Genomic DNA, 16,383 nt, shown 5'->3' on the forward strand with positions numbered 1-16,383 from the left:
CATGGTACCCTTTGACTTTCATGCATCACACCCTCAACACAGACATACACACTCACAGAAAGAGAGGAGAGAGAGAGAGAGAGAGAGAGAGAGAGAGAGAGAGAGAGAGATTTAAATCTAGGTTCTATATAGAGGAAACGTGCAATATTTGCCTTTCTGCATCTGGCTTATTTCATTTACCTTAATAATTTCCATTGGCATTCATTTTCCTGCAGTTGTCATGATTTTATTTTTTATGACTAAATAAAATTTCATTGCATATATGTACTACATTTAAAAGGAATCCATTTATCTGTTGATAGACATCTAGCCTGGTTCTATTTCTTAGCTACTGTGAATACACAGTGGTCATTATGGATGTGCATATAGCTCTGTAATTTATTGACTTACAGTCCTTCAGGTATATGCCCATGCGTGGTCTCCATGAGCTTTTCAGTAGTTCTGATTTTTTTAAAAGATTTATTTATTATGTATACAGTGTTCTATGTGCATATATGCCTGCACACCAGAAGAGGACACCAGATCTCATTACAGATGGTTGTGAACCATCATGTGACTGCTGGGAATTGAACTCAGGTCCTCTGGAAGAGCAGCAGTGTTCTTAACCTCTGAGCCCTCTCTCCAGCCCTGTTTTTAGTTCTTTCTAGGAACCTTCACACTAACTTCTACAGTAGTTGCCACAGTTTTCAGTCCCACCAGCCCTGTGTAATAGTTCCCGTTTCTCCACTTGTTCACCAGCAAAGCAGGCCTTTCTACAGTAAAAGCAAAAGGACCAGAGGGAGTCACATGGTGGATGAGCTCTGCCTGCTGCCATCCAGGTAGTTCTGTGTACTCAGAGGTGAAGCAGTAAATTACAGTACCTAACTTGGTCTCTTGTTAAAGTGTGTTGTTGAAATGTGATTCACCATGAGCCTCCCGCCAGGAGGCCTTTATTCTGTTGGGCTGCACAGCCTCCTCTGCACTTGTGCTGTGAAGCCGTTGCTCCTTTCCATTTCTTACTATCTGGATCCGTCTTGCTTCCTTTTGCTCCAGTGGCCTATACGACATGGCATCATTGAAGACTGGGATCTTATGGAAAGGTTCATGGAACAAGTGGTCTTTAAGTATCTTCGTGCTGAACCCGAGGACCATTATTTTTTAATGGTGAGTATTGGAGCCAAGAGGAATATACTCCTGTGAATTCCAAATTACCTAGATTGTTAAACACGAAAGTCCTTCCAAAGACTTACTTAGATTTTTAAACACAAAGTCCTTCTAAAGGCATTCACATGAATCAGGCTGCTTTAGGGGAAATACCAGAAAGACACACACACACACACACACACACACACACACACACACTAAAATTATCTGGAACCTAAATGACTTATCACGCTGCAGAGCAGGAAGGCCAGAGTCTGGCTGCCCTGGGCTGCTCAGTTCAGCCGCTTGGAGATGGACCCATCTTTTAGTGTGACCTCTTCTTCTGTTGACTCTCGGGTGCCCCAGGATGGCTGTCCAACTTTCTGTGCTGCCATCTAGAAGCCATTCTTAGGAACCTTCCCAGTGGTTTTGCCCCATGTGCCTGAGCTGTCTGTGGGTTCTTAGACTGGGAGGAGGGTAAGTACTATGACGGACTTCCAGCACAGGGTCTGGAGAGGGAGGCGTGGCTTGTGTGGGAAGTAAGTGGATGCTGTGCCTGTTCTATTGCAGAGAAACCTCAGCCAAGACGTAACTTTTCCAGTGTTTAGATCTTATTGTAAAAGGGAGCTGAGCTGGGTCTTTACCCTGATTATTGTACTTAAGTTTTGTGTCAAACAAAGCAGCACAGAGAAATGAGAAGAAATACCTCTTGGGATCTATGGGATCTCATTGTTCTATTCAACATAATGTTTCCTTCCACAGAATATTCTTTCTACATTAAAAACAGCCTCATGCATAAAATGATTTGCTTCATAAATAGCAACTCTATACAAGATAAGCTAAATATTAAAACTTACATGAATTAGCTTTGGATTTTTCTATGCAAGTACATTATCAAATGGTTCAATATCCAGTTATAATTCTTTCTAATGTTTACTACATGTGCTCTTTAGAATTGTCTGGTGGTGGCTTATGGCTTTAATCCCAGCAGTTGGGAGGCAGAGGCAGACAGCTCTCTGTGAGTTCAAGGTTAGCCTGGACTACATAGCTAGTTCCAGGACAGCCAGAGCTGTTACACAGAGGAACCCTGTCTTGGAAAACTAAAAGAAGTAACTACAAGGTTAGTAGTTACAAAGTCTATATATTTAATGTATATTAATTATTATGTTATAATAATATGTAATATAATATTATATTAGAAAGTAGTGGGATTGAAAAGATGGCTCAGTTGTTAAGAGCACTGGCTGATCTTCCAGAGGACCTAGGTCCAATTCCCAGCATCCATATGGCAACTATCAACTGTCTGGAACTCTAAGATCTGACACCCTAGCACAGACATACATGCAGGCAAAACGCCAATACAAATAAAATAAAAATAAAAACATTATTAAAAGAAAAATAAAGTGGCAACTACAAGGCTAGTAGTTATGGAGTCTATATTATTTAATGTGTATTAATTATTTTACTATAATAAATATATTAATAATATATAATAATTATTAATTAGAATTACATTAAGATTTTAATTATATCAATCAAGGCAAATTTTTAAAGGTGCTCTGAGCTCGCCCTCAGGCGTATCTCCAAATTCAGAGTGTCAAGTGTGACTCCTGTGTTTTATAGGCTTCTGTCTTTCCTGAACACTCACAGTGGTTGTATTAAATAAACAACCAGGTAACTGACAGCGTGTGAGTTACTTTGTCTGTGTGGCCAAAACATATCTCAGATTCCACCTGCTTGGGTTGACACTTTTCTTGTTCTAGCTTATCAGTAACTACCTGTTGGATGGGGTTTTAGGGCCAGGCACCATGCCCAGCTGCTTCCTGCCTGCTTCAGCTTCGTGAACCACGACCTCTCCTCAGCCTCTAATTAAAGGGCATCTAACCTAAGGCCTATGGAGTAAGTGCAGATGTGTGTCACAGGACAGTTTTCCTGACGAAGAAAAAGAGAAGAAAATGGAAAGCCACACAGAGTTTCTTTCTGTTTCTGTTTTCTCTTCTTCCTCCTATCTCTTTTACTTTCTGTCCCTCTGTCTCTCTCTCTCTCAGTCTCTGTGTTTTTGACTCTCTCTCTCTTACACACACACACACACACACACACACACACACACACACACGTCCTTCCCTGGGTTAGTTGGCATATCTATAAACTGGTAAAATATAATCCTTGTCAGGAAGAAATAGGTGGTGTTTTCTGCGAACCTAGAGAAACCCATTTTCAGGACACCATGGCACCTTTAAAGAACTGACTAGAATAGTTTAACTAGAGGGCCTATGAGATGGGAGTGAAGAAGGGCGGTGTGGGGCCATGGTGTGGGGTCACGGTGTGGGGCCACAGTGTGCTAGTAAGAGGTGGAGCTGGGTGACTGGGCTGGGTGATTTTGAGAGTGGAGAGGCTAGACATTGAATCGTGTGTTTGTGTGTGTGTATTTGTGTGTGACAGAGTGACACACACACACGTTCTCCTTACTGTTCTGAAACTTACCAAGTAGCCCAGGCTTGACTGACAAGCTCAAGTTCTGGGTATTCACCTATTTCCATGTTACCAGTTCTGGGATTATAGGCGTGTGCCACCGCACCCAATTTATTTCCTTTCCTTTCATTTTCCTTTCTTTCCTTTTCTCTTTCTTAAATTAGGTTTTTGTTTAGCAAACAAAATGAATTTCACTATGAAAGCTTCATACATCTACATCATGCTCTGGAATTCCCTGGATTGTTGATAGTCTTGGTCAGGGTTTCTATTACTGTAATGAAAACATGTAAAAAACAAGTTGGGGAGGAAAGGGTTTATTTGGCTTACACTTTCGTATCACTGTTCCTCATTGAAGGAAGTCAGGATGGGAACTCAAACAGGGCAGGAACTTAGAGGCAGGAGCTGTTGCTTACTGGCTTGCTCATTATGGCTTGTCCAGCCTATTTTCTTATAGAACTTGGGATCACAATGGTCTGGGACCTCCTGCATCAGTCACTAATTAAGAAAGTATAGCTAGATCTTAAGAAGACAATTTTTCAATTGAGTTTCTCTCCTTCCACAGATAACTCTAGCTTGTGTTGAGTTGACATAAAATTTGCTAACATATTAATGATGGTTCAGACATGCTCTTCCCTAATGTGAGATGTCTCTCTGTATGCTGTGAATGTTTTATTATCATTGGTTAATAAAGAAGCTGATTTGGCCAATAGCCAGAAAGAATAAAGCCAGGCAAGAAATCCAAGCAAAGATATAGGGAGAAATAAGGCAGAGTAAGGGAGACACCAGTAGTCGCCCGAGAAGCAAGGTGTGAGTTAACAAGCCACAAACCTTGTAGTAAAATATAGAATAATAAAAATGGGTTAATTTAAGTTGTAAGAGCTAGTTAATAATAAGCCGGAGCCATCAGCTGAACTTGCTTAATTAATAAAAAGCCTCTGAGTGTTTATTTGGGAACTGGGAGGTAGAAGAGAAACCTCCAGTTACATTTCCTAATTTAGTGACCACTAGCCAGCACAGAGATGGGCTACATGGGTTTGCTCAGCCTGTGCTGCTCCACGGTCTCTAAGCTTCTATGCTGTCATCACCTCTCCTGCTCTCTTTTCTTTGAGTGTTTATGTTTTAAAAATGGTTTCAGGATGGCTCAGTAGATAATAGTGCATTCTGTGCAAGCTTGATGGCCAGAACCCTCAACGAAAGGAGAAAGCTGGTGCTGCAGAGTTCTCCTCTGACGTCCACTGGTGTACGTGACACTTGTGTGTCTGTGCTCATGTGCACACAGTTACCAATAATAGTAAAGCATTTCTCTACTACAATCATAGAGGGGTTAAAGGTGGAACTAATTCTAGGCATATGCATTTAATTTTTTATCTCATGGAGAAATATAGGTTTATTTTTCATAATACTAATTAATTATTCATTTTGAATAAATACCAGGTGGTAATTTTACTATTGCTATGAATTATAATGCTGTGTAGTTTCCTTTTATGTGATATTCTAATTATATGCTTTAATATTAAGACAATAAAAAGACTTTGATCTTGTGTAATTGTTTGGGAATGTTTTATTCAAGTGTGCCTTCCAAAGAAATACTTCCCATGCCTTTGGTGATGGACACAGAAGAAGTGGAAGACCAAGGAGGAAATGGGTTATGAGGACATAGCCTTAAGAATACCGACTTTGGGCCAAGTTGTGGTGAAGCACACCTTTTATCCCAGCACTTGGGAGGCAGAGGCAGGTGGATCACTCTGAGTTTGAGGCCAGCCTAGTCTACAGAGTGAGTTTCAGGACAGCCAGGGCTACATAGAGAAACCCTGTCTTGAAAAACAAAACAAAACAAAACAAACATACAAAAAGAATACTTTGATTCCAGACCCAGAGAACAGTAGTACATAGCAAATATTCCCTGACGATGAAGTAGAGAGTCTGATTCTTCAAAGATGGTGAGTTGTGATTGGTAGCCAGTGATAGGAGCCTAAAAATAGTAGTTCAAACAGGGCAGGGGTTTCAGTTTTCTTTATAGATCAGCTTATGGCAGGTGTTGGTCTGGTGTCATGAGGGGTTTCTCTTCCCTAGAGTATTTGTTATTTGGCTTCCCTGATGAGGATGCTGACTATTCCAAGGTTGGTTACTGTAGCTTCAGTCATTCCCTCATTCTAAAGGAAAAGGAGGGGTAAAGGCAAAGAGGCTCTACTGTTTGATATCAGGTTTTGTATCTCACTGGCCAGAGCTTAGCTACTTAGTCATACTTGTCTATGACGAAGTCTAGGTTATACTTTTTGTCTGGACCTGTTGCCATTTCCAGTATCAACCAGTGACTAATCAGTCATGACCACACAGGGCTAATAAAGTACAGCTCATACTGCTTGCCAGGGTGAGGCAGTTCACGGGTCTGAAGACAGCAGCTTGAATAGAGCTCAGCTCTGTCCATCTTGAGTGTCCTGTATCAGGGACCCGGTGGCCAGGAGTACGATGGCCATGCTCTGTCTGCTCCAGCTCTGTGATGGGTTTACTTCTGCTTAGTGCTTGGTCTGTGACTAAGGGGGCTGCATTGCTATGTGAGGGGGTATGTAGGTGCTGGTTCAGAGTCTCACCGGGGTGTAAGCTTCCTTCCTGTAATGGTAGAGATGAAGGGAGGAATCAGAATGTCTGGAAATAATGTCTATGCCTTTCTCAGTCGTATCCCATTAACATAGAGATGGTTAACATTTATTAGTTTCTCCCTTTTCACCCATGTTTTATATACAGTATTACACTCCATTTTCTTGTTTATGTCTTTATTTTTGTGTTTGTGTTTTCACTGTATGTATGCTCATGTTGAGGTCAGAAGACAACTTGAAGGAATCAGTCTTCTTTCTTCCATGTGGTCCTTGGGGCTTGAACTCAGGTCATCAGGCTTGGTGGCAAGCACCTTTACATACTGAGCCATCTTGGTGGCCCTTGCTCCTTTTTAGTTGCAGTTTCTACATTTTTATTTGCAGTTTCTACATTTCTACCTTTCTATTGCTGTGATAAAACACTGTGACCAAAGGCAAATTAAGGAAGAGAGTTCAGTTTTGGCTTACGGTTCCAGAGAGAGAAAGGTCTGTCATGACTGGGAGGCTTGGCAGCAAGCACCAGGCATGGTGACAGGGGCAGGAAGCTGAGAGGTCACATCTTTACTACAGACAGGAAGCAGAGAGAGTAAACAGGAAGTGAGTGGGGCTGTGAGATCTCAAGGCCCACTCCCAATGAAATACTTCCTCCATCAAGGCTGCATCTCTTAAACTCTTCAGAAGCTTCACCTACGGGGTCTGTGTTCAAGTTCAGGAGCCCATGGGAGACATTTCTCTTCAAACAACCAGTTCCCATAGCCATGGCCATCACAGTTGTATGGCTAGCTAGCCAGCAGCTGGCTCTTGTCTGTTTTGACTTCTGCTTGTGATAGCTAAGAAACAGTATAATCTTGTGGATAAAGGGATACAGTTTTTGTTTGTTTGTTGTTGCTGTATCACTATATAGCACTGGCTGGCCTGGCACTCCCTATATAGACCAGGCTGGCCTCGAAGTCACAGAGATCTGCTTGCCTCTGCCTCCTGAGTGCTGGGATAAAAGGTGTGTGCCACCCCGCACAGCTCCTTGTATCATGTTATTCTTAGAGCATTCTCTCTCTCTCTTTTGAGACAGAGTTACTCTGTGTAGCTTTGGAGCCTGTCCTGGAACTCATTTTATAGACCAGGCTGACCTCAGACTCACAGAGGTTCACCTGCCTTTGCCTCCCAAGGGCTGGGATTAAAGGCGTGCACTACCATTGCCCAGCCATTCTTTCTTTCTTAATTTAACATTTTTTAAAATTAAAATATACTATTTTCCCCTCCTTTCTTTTCCTTCCTTCAACCCCTCTTGTGTTCTGTTTGGAGATATTCGATCACACCATGAACCCCAAGTTTGCATTTGCTTTCATTAAATAAAATTAACCTTGGGTCAGGAGGTTGAGTTAGCAACTAGTTGACAGAAAGTCATCCTGGAGCCTCAGAGGACATCTGCGAGAGATAGTCACAGGAAGTAGTAGGGTAGGGTTTGGAGTGGGGCAGCTTTCTCTGGGGTTTGTTGAGGTGGAAGTCCATGGGTCTTCTATGGACACCAGCAAGGAGAGAGGATCAACTAGTTGCTGCTCAACCTCTCTGAGCTCTTAGGTTTTCACCCAGCCTTTGAATCTTGAGTCTTATTCATAATTAGAATGCTAGAGATTTAATCAGAGCTACAGGTGGTGGCAGTAATAGGGCCGTTGCCTGTGGGAGCAGAGTTCTTGCCAGGTTGAGACCTGAGCAGCCAGCCAGACTGGTAACTGCAGAATTGCCATTGCTGACTGAGATAGCAGTAGATTAAGGTGCAGCCACTATTCAGAGGTTAGAACAACAGTGTTCTTTTGCTCCAGTTCCTCCAATGTGCCCCATTACTCTCTCAAATTCATTACTTCTTCTACTATTGCTATTATTATTATTACATGCGTAAATGTATAAATGTAACTTACCAAGTGCACTTAGTGTTGCTTGTATGTGCACGATTTCAGGATGACCACTTGGTATTGTATAGCCAGTAAGGGGGCTCATCCCTGGGAAAATCTAATTCTTCCTCCCAGCAGTGGTTAGTAGTGTGTCTGGGATCGAGCCTCATGAGAGTTCCCTCTTGCATATCAGTATGTGTGTTGATATTATTTGGGTCTTGTTTAGGCAGCCATATTTTTTCAGTATCATGGGTGAAGCTTCCGGGTCATTTCTAGGAGACACGATCTCAAAGCAGATTTTCTGGTCCTCTGGCTCTTACAATCTTTCCTTCCCTTCTTCTTTGATGCTCCCTGAGCCTTAAAGGGTGCAGGAGTTGTGTGGTCAGTGTATTTGTTGTGGCTGGATTTTGACTAGCTATGGTCTTCTGTGATGGTCTTCGTCTCCTGTGAAAACAAGCTTCTGATGGGGGACGAGAGCGACACTCACCTCTGGGTGTAAGGATAAGGGTTTAGAATGCAGTTGGGAGTTAGCTGTTCTAGTAAAGTGGTGTTAGCAGGTTCTCCTCTAAGATCCATGACCTCAATAGCCCAAGCAGTTGGCTAGGTTTTCAGTACTAGGCTGTTGGGAAGGCCGTAGGTCCAATTAGAAGGCTGTTGGTTACCAAGAAGTCTGAGTGCCACTCTTTAGGACTTGTCTTGCAGGGCTGGTCATTGCTGTGGTTCATAGGCGGCACAGTTGGGTAGGGCTATTAATTGCCAACCTCCTTTGGCAGTTTGCATAACACCTTCTGATACTATGAAGCTAGTCCTCAGGGAGGAGGCTTCATCTGAGCATTTTTTGTTTAGAGATAATTGGGTTTAATTTTGGGATCTCGAGCAGGAGCAGTGTTGCGATTGTGTACAGTGTAACACCTCACCTCACCCTGAGCAGTACATAAAAGGCCTTTGCAGCATTAATTGATTTCCTGAGTTTATAAACAGTTAAAGATATTTTGGTTTTGCAAAATTCTGGATTGACATTTTGGCCAGATACCAAATTATTGGGTTATCCTTCCTACCATGGAGACGCTTAAGTATGGCCCTGTGTGCCACAGGGTTTAAGTAGCCATTCTGAAGCCAGAGGCTTTATTCCCTGCTTGAAGTGTTAGTGGCATGCTCTGCTGTCTTGATAGAATGCCACAGACAAAGAGGCTTAAACAGAAGAGGTTTATTTTTTCACAGTCCTGGAGGCTGCACGTTCAAGATTAGGGAGGTATAGCCAGGATGGTTCCTGGCCAGGGTCCTCTTCCTGGCTTTTGACGGCCTCTTCTCTGTGCTAATGCATATAAGGAGAAGGGAGGTATAGTCTGGCTTTTTGACGGCCTCTTCTCTGTGCTAATGCGCATAAGGAGAAGGGAGGTATAGTCCTGGCTTTTGACGGCCTCTTCTCTGTGCTAATGCGCATAAGGAGAAGGGAGGTACAGTCCTGGCTTTTGACGGCCTCTTCTCTGTGCTAATGCGTATAAGGAGAAGGGAGGTATAGTCTGGCTTTTGACGGCCTCTTCTCTGTGCTAATGCGCGTAAGGAGAAGGGAGGTATAGTCTGGCTTTTGACGGCCTCTTCTCTGTGCTAATGCGCATAAGGAGAAGGGAGGTATAGTCTGGCTTTTTGCTGGGACTGCCAACTCCCCAATAATGATACGGAGACCTTATTATTAATTATAAAAGCTCAGCTGATAGCTTAGGCTTTTTTATAACTAGTTCTTATAACGTAAATTAACCCATGTCTTTTAATTTATATCCTACCATGTGGCTTTTACCTGCACCCCATTTTGTGTGTCCGACTCATTCCACATCTGGCTGGCTACTCCTGGTAGCCGTTCCACTTCCCAGGATTCTCTCTGCCCTGAAATCCTGCCTAGCTGTTGGTTGTTTAGTTTTTTATTAAACCAATCACTGTGACATATATTCACACAGTATAAAGGAATAGTCCACATCAGGAAGGGAGAGAGGCAGAGAGAGAGAGAGAGAGAGAGAGAGAGAGAGAGAGAGAGAGGAAAAAGGAAGGGAGAGAAAGAGGGAGGGGAGACATGTGGGTTAGGATTTTAATGCATGAATTTTGGGGGAATCACAATTCAGTCCATAATAAAAGGCAATGTGGACTTTTTGCCAAAAAGTCCAGAACATTTTCATTATTTTTGTAGTTTATGTTAATATAAGATGTAGATTTTTATTATTTTGGAAAAGTACAGCACCTTGTTTTAATGTGGTTGTTGTCTGACAATTTTTTTATCCTATCCGATAACACTGTTTTAAAAAGGATTTGGCTTCTTGACAGTCTCTCAACATTTTCTTCTGCTTTTTATTTCATATCGTTTTAGGTGTACACTTGGCATCCCTTGCTCAAAATTCATGCAGCCAGAAGCTTTCAGGTTTCTGGAGTTTGGAAAGCTTGAACATACATAATGAGATACATGGGGTTAGGACTGAGGTCTAAGTGCTAAATGCATTATGTTTCCTAAAGATGTGTACACATAGCCAGAGGGTAATTTCACATTACTGTGATGTCAGATCGGTGCTCAGAGTTTCAGGTTGGGGCATCTTAGGATGCTTCCTCTGTATGTTTTTGGTTTTGTCTCTTTTTGTGTTTTGATTACTTTTCTCTTTCTTTTAGCATTTTTATGTAATATTAGCTGTTAACATTTGCCTTCATTGCATGTGTGTGTGTGGGCTTGGTAGGCCCAGGAGGTTGTTGCCCTGGGGTCATGGCAGCCATCCTGAAGTGTGGCGGGTTGAGCCACTGGGAGTGCCAGGTGGGAGGAAACTTGTGTTGCTTCGAGCAGCAGCTTTCCCTCTGCCTGTTCTTTGGAGAGCTCATCTGTCTCTGGTCTGGGTACTGGGAATAGCATCATGAATCTTCACCCTTGGCTGTATTCAAAAATACATGCCTTTGGCATCCTGCATCGTGGTTTTCAGTTCACGGATGCTCGGTGTAATGTAGGTAATGAATGAGCTCCTCTTTTTCTGTGTCTTGTCGAACTTTGAACTTTGGGTGAGTCCTGATACCAGAAGCCCCATAGAATCTTCACTCTGTCTTGTCAAAGCTTTTGAGACCCACAGTCAGATACCTTTAACTAGTCACCCTTAGTGAACCCTGTCTTTGCAACTAGGGAGTTCTCTAATTCCCTATCCAACAGGCTGTTAGGTTAGCCTTTTATAATTCTGATGTATTTATATGAAATTCAAGAGAACACTAAATTTAATGTTTTCTTACAGACAGAACCTCCACTGAACACACCAGAAAACAGAGAGTACCTTGCAGAAATCATGTTTGAATCATTTAATGTACCAGGACTCTACATTGCAGTACAGGTAAAAATAGTATTGTCTTTCTGTTCTCACAGTAATCCCAAGGCCTTCTGTGCTCAGACCGGGCTAGGCATTTCTCCTCTCTCACCCCATCACCAAGCTATTCAGGTTTGAATCAAAGCACCATAAAGAATCTTGCCTGTAATGTATGTATTTATTTATTTATTTATTTTGAAAGAGGATTTCTCTATGTAACCACGATGGCTGTCCTAGAACTTGCTTTGTAGACCAGGCTGGCCTCGAACTCACTGAAATCCACCCCAAGGATCTCTGCCTCCCAAGTGCTGGGATTAAAGGCTTGTGCCACTACTGCTGACTCTGTAATTTATTTTTATATAACTACCACTAATATAAAGTTGGTCTGGCTCTACAGTTTTCCCATGTAGAGTCTCATGTGTTTGGGTATCAAGTTAGAGGTGTGGATGTGCTTTTTTGTTTTTATTTTTTTAAAGCATTTTACACATACTTTGGGTCACTGTGAGTTTAAGAAACAACAAACAAATAAAATGAAAAGACAGCACAGATAGCATACCATCCATTGGAAAACAAAATAAGTGCAAGCAATGATCTTACCACTTGGGAGGGTGAGGCAGGAGGATATAGGTCAGCCTGGGCTCTAGCATGTGTTCTGAGGCAAGTCTGGGTTACAGAGTGAGACCCTTTCTCAATGACAGAACAAACAAAAGTTAAAACAGAGTAAATGCCTTGGGAGAGTCCCTTGATTAGGCTCAATTAGTTCCATGAACTCTTGCTCTGAGAGCTTCCAGAACTCATCTTGAAGATTCTTGTTCTTGGCTTACAATTTTGCTGTTGGGAGCTGGTTGGAGTCTTGAGGAGTTACTGAGATGAGTCTTTCTCCAAAATTTCCTGCATAATAGTATTTCCTTCTAAGAAAGAAGAGTTCTATGGAGAGATGCATTTTGTAGGTGCTGTACTCCCCATAATGAATCATAGTGTCTGTTCACACAGTAAAGGCCCCACCCATTCCCACAGAAGAAACCTACTAATTCTGTTCTCTCCTAAGACATACGTAGTGTATAGAACAGGGAGGTACTCAGAAACACTGGATTACTATTATTATTATTATTACTGTTATTATTTATACAAGACCTTACTCTATAGCTACTCTGGGCTCAAACTCAGGGTGATCCTCCTGTCCTAACCTCTTGAGTGCTGTGATGAACGGTGTTTGCCACCATGTCCCACAAGGCCTAATGGTTCTTAAGATGGTCTGTATGTCAACTTCACCCAGAATATGCTTTTCAAAAGTTTAACTTCCTGGGCTGGAGAGATGGCTCGGTGGTTGAGAGCACTGGCTGCTCTTCCAGATGTCCTGAGTTCAATATTCAGCAACCACATGGTGGCTCACAACAGGCTGTAATAGGATCTGGCACCCTCTTCTGGCCTGCCGGCATACATGCAGGCAAAACACTGTGTACATAATAAATAGATCTTAAAAAAAAAAAAAAAATTAAAGTTTAAATTCCTGTGCTCCATCTTGGCCTGGCTTTGGGCTGGCTAATTCCTTGCTGTAGCGTGTCCTGTGCCTTGCAGAGTGTAGAGCAGCAGCCAGCCTCCTCTCCGATAGTAATTATTGATAGGGAGCAATGACAGAAGTGGGCAGACTTCTGTGAAGAGCAGAGTTGCCCCTGGCTGAGAACCACTGTCTTGTACCCACCCGATCAAAGTTTCTGGATGGAGGTCTCGTCACCTGTGAGAGAAGAGTTCCATGTGGGCCGAGTTAGGGAGAGCGCTTGCCCAGCGCAAAGCCCTGGGTGTGAGCCCAGGGAATCAAGAAATGATTGACAAGAAATCAAGTGTGGAAGAAGCTGTATGTTGAAGCACATCCTCGTATTCTGGAGTTGGAGGCAGGAAGATCATGAGTTCAAGGCCATCCTTGGCTACATGACAAGTTTGAAGCCAGCCTAGGTTACAGGAGACCCCCACCTCAAACCACAGATAAATTCTGTGAACGAACAAACAAACGAACCCAGGCTGTGTTTGTGGCTGCCTTTGGATCATCAGTAAATTAGAAGTGAAATCTTGGGATTTAGCAGTGGAATTCCATTTCACTGTTTCTTGTTTGTAAAACTTTGTTTTTTTGTCAAAAACCCAGCTTCTTCGTTTGAAATGAAAACTGGCATGCCGGTTGACTAGGTGGGCATTGTAGTTTGGGAGATGTGGGATAGGGAAAGGGAAGTGTCTCAGACTTGTTAAGTATGAAACATTCACTGCAGAACCTGAGACTCATCAGTGATGGCTGCTGACCTTCTGGGTGGGGTGCTGTCTTTCTTAAGAGGGTGTTCAATGTCTCTCTCCAGGCAGTGCTGGCTCTTGCAGCCTCATGGACGTCCCGGCAAGTTGGTGAGCGCACACTGACGGGAATAGTCATAGACAGTGGAGACGGTGTCACCCATGTTATCCCAGTGGTAAGCACAGGGTTCCTATTTTACTCTCTGAGGCTGAACACCTGTCCTGAGATAAGAGGAGAATTGAAAAGGGCAAGGCAAAACTCAACCCCCTCTGACTTTTTATGTGATGTACTTAGAAATGGCAGTGGGATCCTCCTCCTTTCCTCCCTCCTTCCCTTTCCTTCCTCCCTTCTTTCCTTCATTTTTCCTTCCTTCCTTCCCTCCCTCCCTCCTTCTCTTCTTCTTTCCTTTTTTTATTCATAGACAGGGTTTCCCTAGCTGGCCTGGAACTCCCTGTGTACATCAGGCTGGCTTTGAACTCACAGAGATTCATTTGCTTTCCTCTCAAGTGCTGGCATTAAAAAAGTATGTACCTGGTCTTGGTAATAGAAATTTAGAAAGCCTCGGAAGGCGTTAAAGAGTTCAAAAGATGGCCATGTTTGTGCCTTTGGCAGCTTCAAAATCATGGAGCAGATTCTGTCGTCATTCTCCCCCGCCTCAAGGCTTCTGCTGTATCCCCACAGGAGCCACATTGGTGTCCTGACCCATCATTCGAGCTGATTCTGGAGGCCAGAGCTGAGGGTCAGGGCATGCCCAGTGAAAGGCTTGATCACCTGGGGCTTTGGAGAACTTGCTCTTACCTCTGAATGTGTTTGAGAGCTAAGAAAGAGGAGCTCACGTTTTGACTTCCAGAAGGCCGCACAATACCTTTGGGTTTTAAGACATTTAAGGCAGTGACTCCTAACTCCAATTTCAGGAGACTTTTGTGTCTTTCTTTTGGTCCAAGAAATTATTTAAAAATTGTTCTTCTGAAAATCAATTAGTGACAGTGGAAAGTCCGTCATTGCTGATCAGCCCCTTAGGTTCCTCAGTAACCATGGATACAATGTTAACTACAGTTATAAACACACACATAAATATATGAAGTTCCTTTTAAATTTGGAGATTTTTACTTTTGAAAAATAGTATATGTATGTACATGTTTGCATGGGAGTGCATGCCATGATCATATGTAGTAGTCATAGGGCTACGGGGGACTCTGTTCATTCATTCTACCGTGTGGGTTTCAGGTATCAGCTCAGATCAAGCATCTTTATCTGATAAACCATTTTACAGTCCTTAAGATTAAGTTTTGAAAAAAAATTTGTAAAGGTTTATTTAATTATATGGATTTATCTCTGTATGGGTTTGTGCATGTGAATGCAGGTACCCCCAGAGGCCAGAGGTATCAGGACCCCCGGACCTGGAGTTATGGGTGGTTGTAAGCTGTTGGATGTCAGTGCTGGGAACAGAACTTCAGCCCACTGAAGAGCAATGCATGATCTTAACCACTGGGCCATTTCTCTAGCCCCTACATCTGTTCTGAACATACAAATTAGGGTGTTAAAAAATTCAAAGCAGAGTGAGGTGGCACATAGCTGTAGGTGGATTTTTCTTTATGGGACACCAGCTCACAGAAAATGACATGGAGATTTATTATTAATTATGAAAGCTTAGCCTGTAGTTTAGGCTTGCTTGTTCCTAACTAGCTCTTATTATCTTAAATTTACCCATTTTTTAAAATAATCTGCATTCTACCATGTGGCTTTTACATCTGTCCCATTTCACGTGTCTGACTTGTTCCGCATCTCTCTGTCTTCTCCACCCTTCTTCTTCCCAGCATTCTCTATGCCCGAGAATCCTGCTTAGCTATTGGCCATTTAGCTTTAAACCAATCACAGTGATGTTTCCTCACACAGTGTAAAGGAATATTCCAAGCACATGCCTATAGTTCCAGCATTTGGGAGGTGAACACAGGCGGTTCAGAAGGTCATTCTTGGCTGTATACTGAGCTTAAGTTCAGCCTGGGATATGCAAGACCCTGTCTCAACCAAAGCCATGGATTTCGACATCTGCCTCCATAGGCACCTCCATGTATGTGCACATTCACCCTTGTGAGTGTGCACGCACACACACAACAAACTAAAAATAAGCAAACAAAAGCAAAACTAAGCCCAAACCAGGCAAAACAAGTACATTTTCTTTAATTGAGAGATGATAGTCACAGTTTTGGTTCAGTAACTGAAGGAGTGACATTCTGCTGCTTTTGTGTCTGCTGAAAGGCTAATGTTGTGAAAGCCTTAATGGCCAGGAAGGACACTCCAAGTGTCTCTCACCCTCGCACCCCTGCCAACGTGTCCTCTCCATGGGAGGAGAGTGTGAGCCAGACTGGGGTCCTTCAGAGCAGTCTGGCACTCTGGCTCCCGGCTGTCCCTCTGATGCCGAGCAGCAGGGCAGCTGCAGGTGTGTGGCCCCAGACCTGCGTGCATTTGGTTCCCCATCACCCGCACACTGTGGAGCACGGGGCAGATGCCTGTTCTTTAGTCACTTGTTCACTTGTCCAGGGTCGCTCAGCACCAGTGTGGCCGGAAACGTCACACCTAGAACCCAGGTAACCTTTCACCGTGTCGTAGTTTAGTTTCTTCCCCCATTTACAAAAATTATTTGTTACTGAAAAATTGGGTAAAACCATAAACAATAAGAAAACCCATTCAGATAGCCACATTAT

At 43.0% G+C, this 16,383-nt stretch overlaps 1 protein-coding gene across 1 annotated transcript in view; it reads left to right on the plus strand.

The window, feature by feature from the left end:
- Actr3b (actin related protein 3B) overlaps positions 1–16,383 on the plus strand; it is a 102,132-nt gene that overhangs the window by 50,544 nt on the left and 35,205 nt on the right. Inside the window, exons 4-6 of the mRNA XM_057772846.1 lie at positions 1,033–1,143; positions 11,332–11,427; positions 13,746–13,853. Coding sequence (XP_057628829.1) covers positions 1,033–1,143; positions 11,332–11,427; positions 13,746–13,853 — 315 coding nt within the window. The remainder of the gene's footprint in view (positions 1–1,032; positions 1,144–11,331; positions 11,428–13,745; positions 13,854–16,383) is intronic.

This window comes from Chionomys nivalis, chromosome 1 (genome assembly GCF_950005125.1).
Source record: "Chionomys nivalis chromosome 1, mChiNiv1.1, whole genome shotgun sequence".
Classification (NCBI taxonomy): Eukaryota; Metazoa; Chordata; class Mammalia; order Rodentia; family Cricetidae; genus Chionomys; species Chionomys nivalis.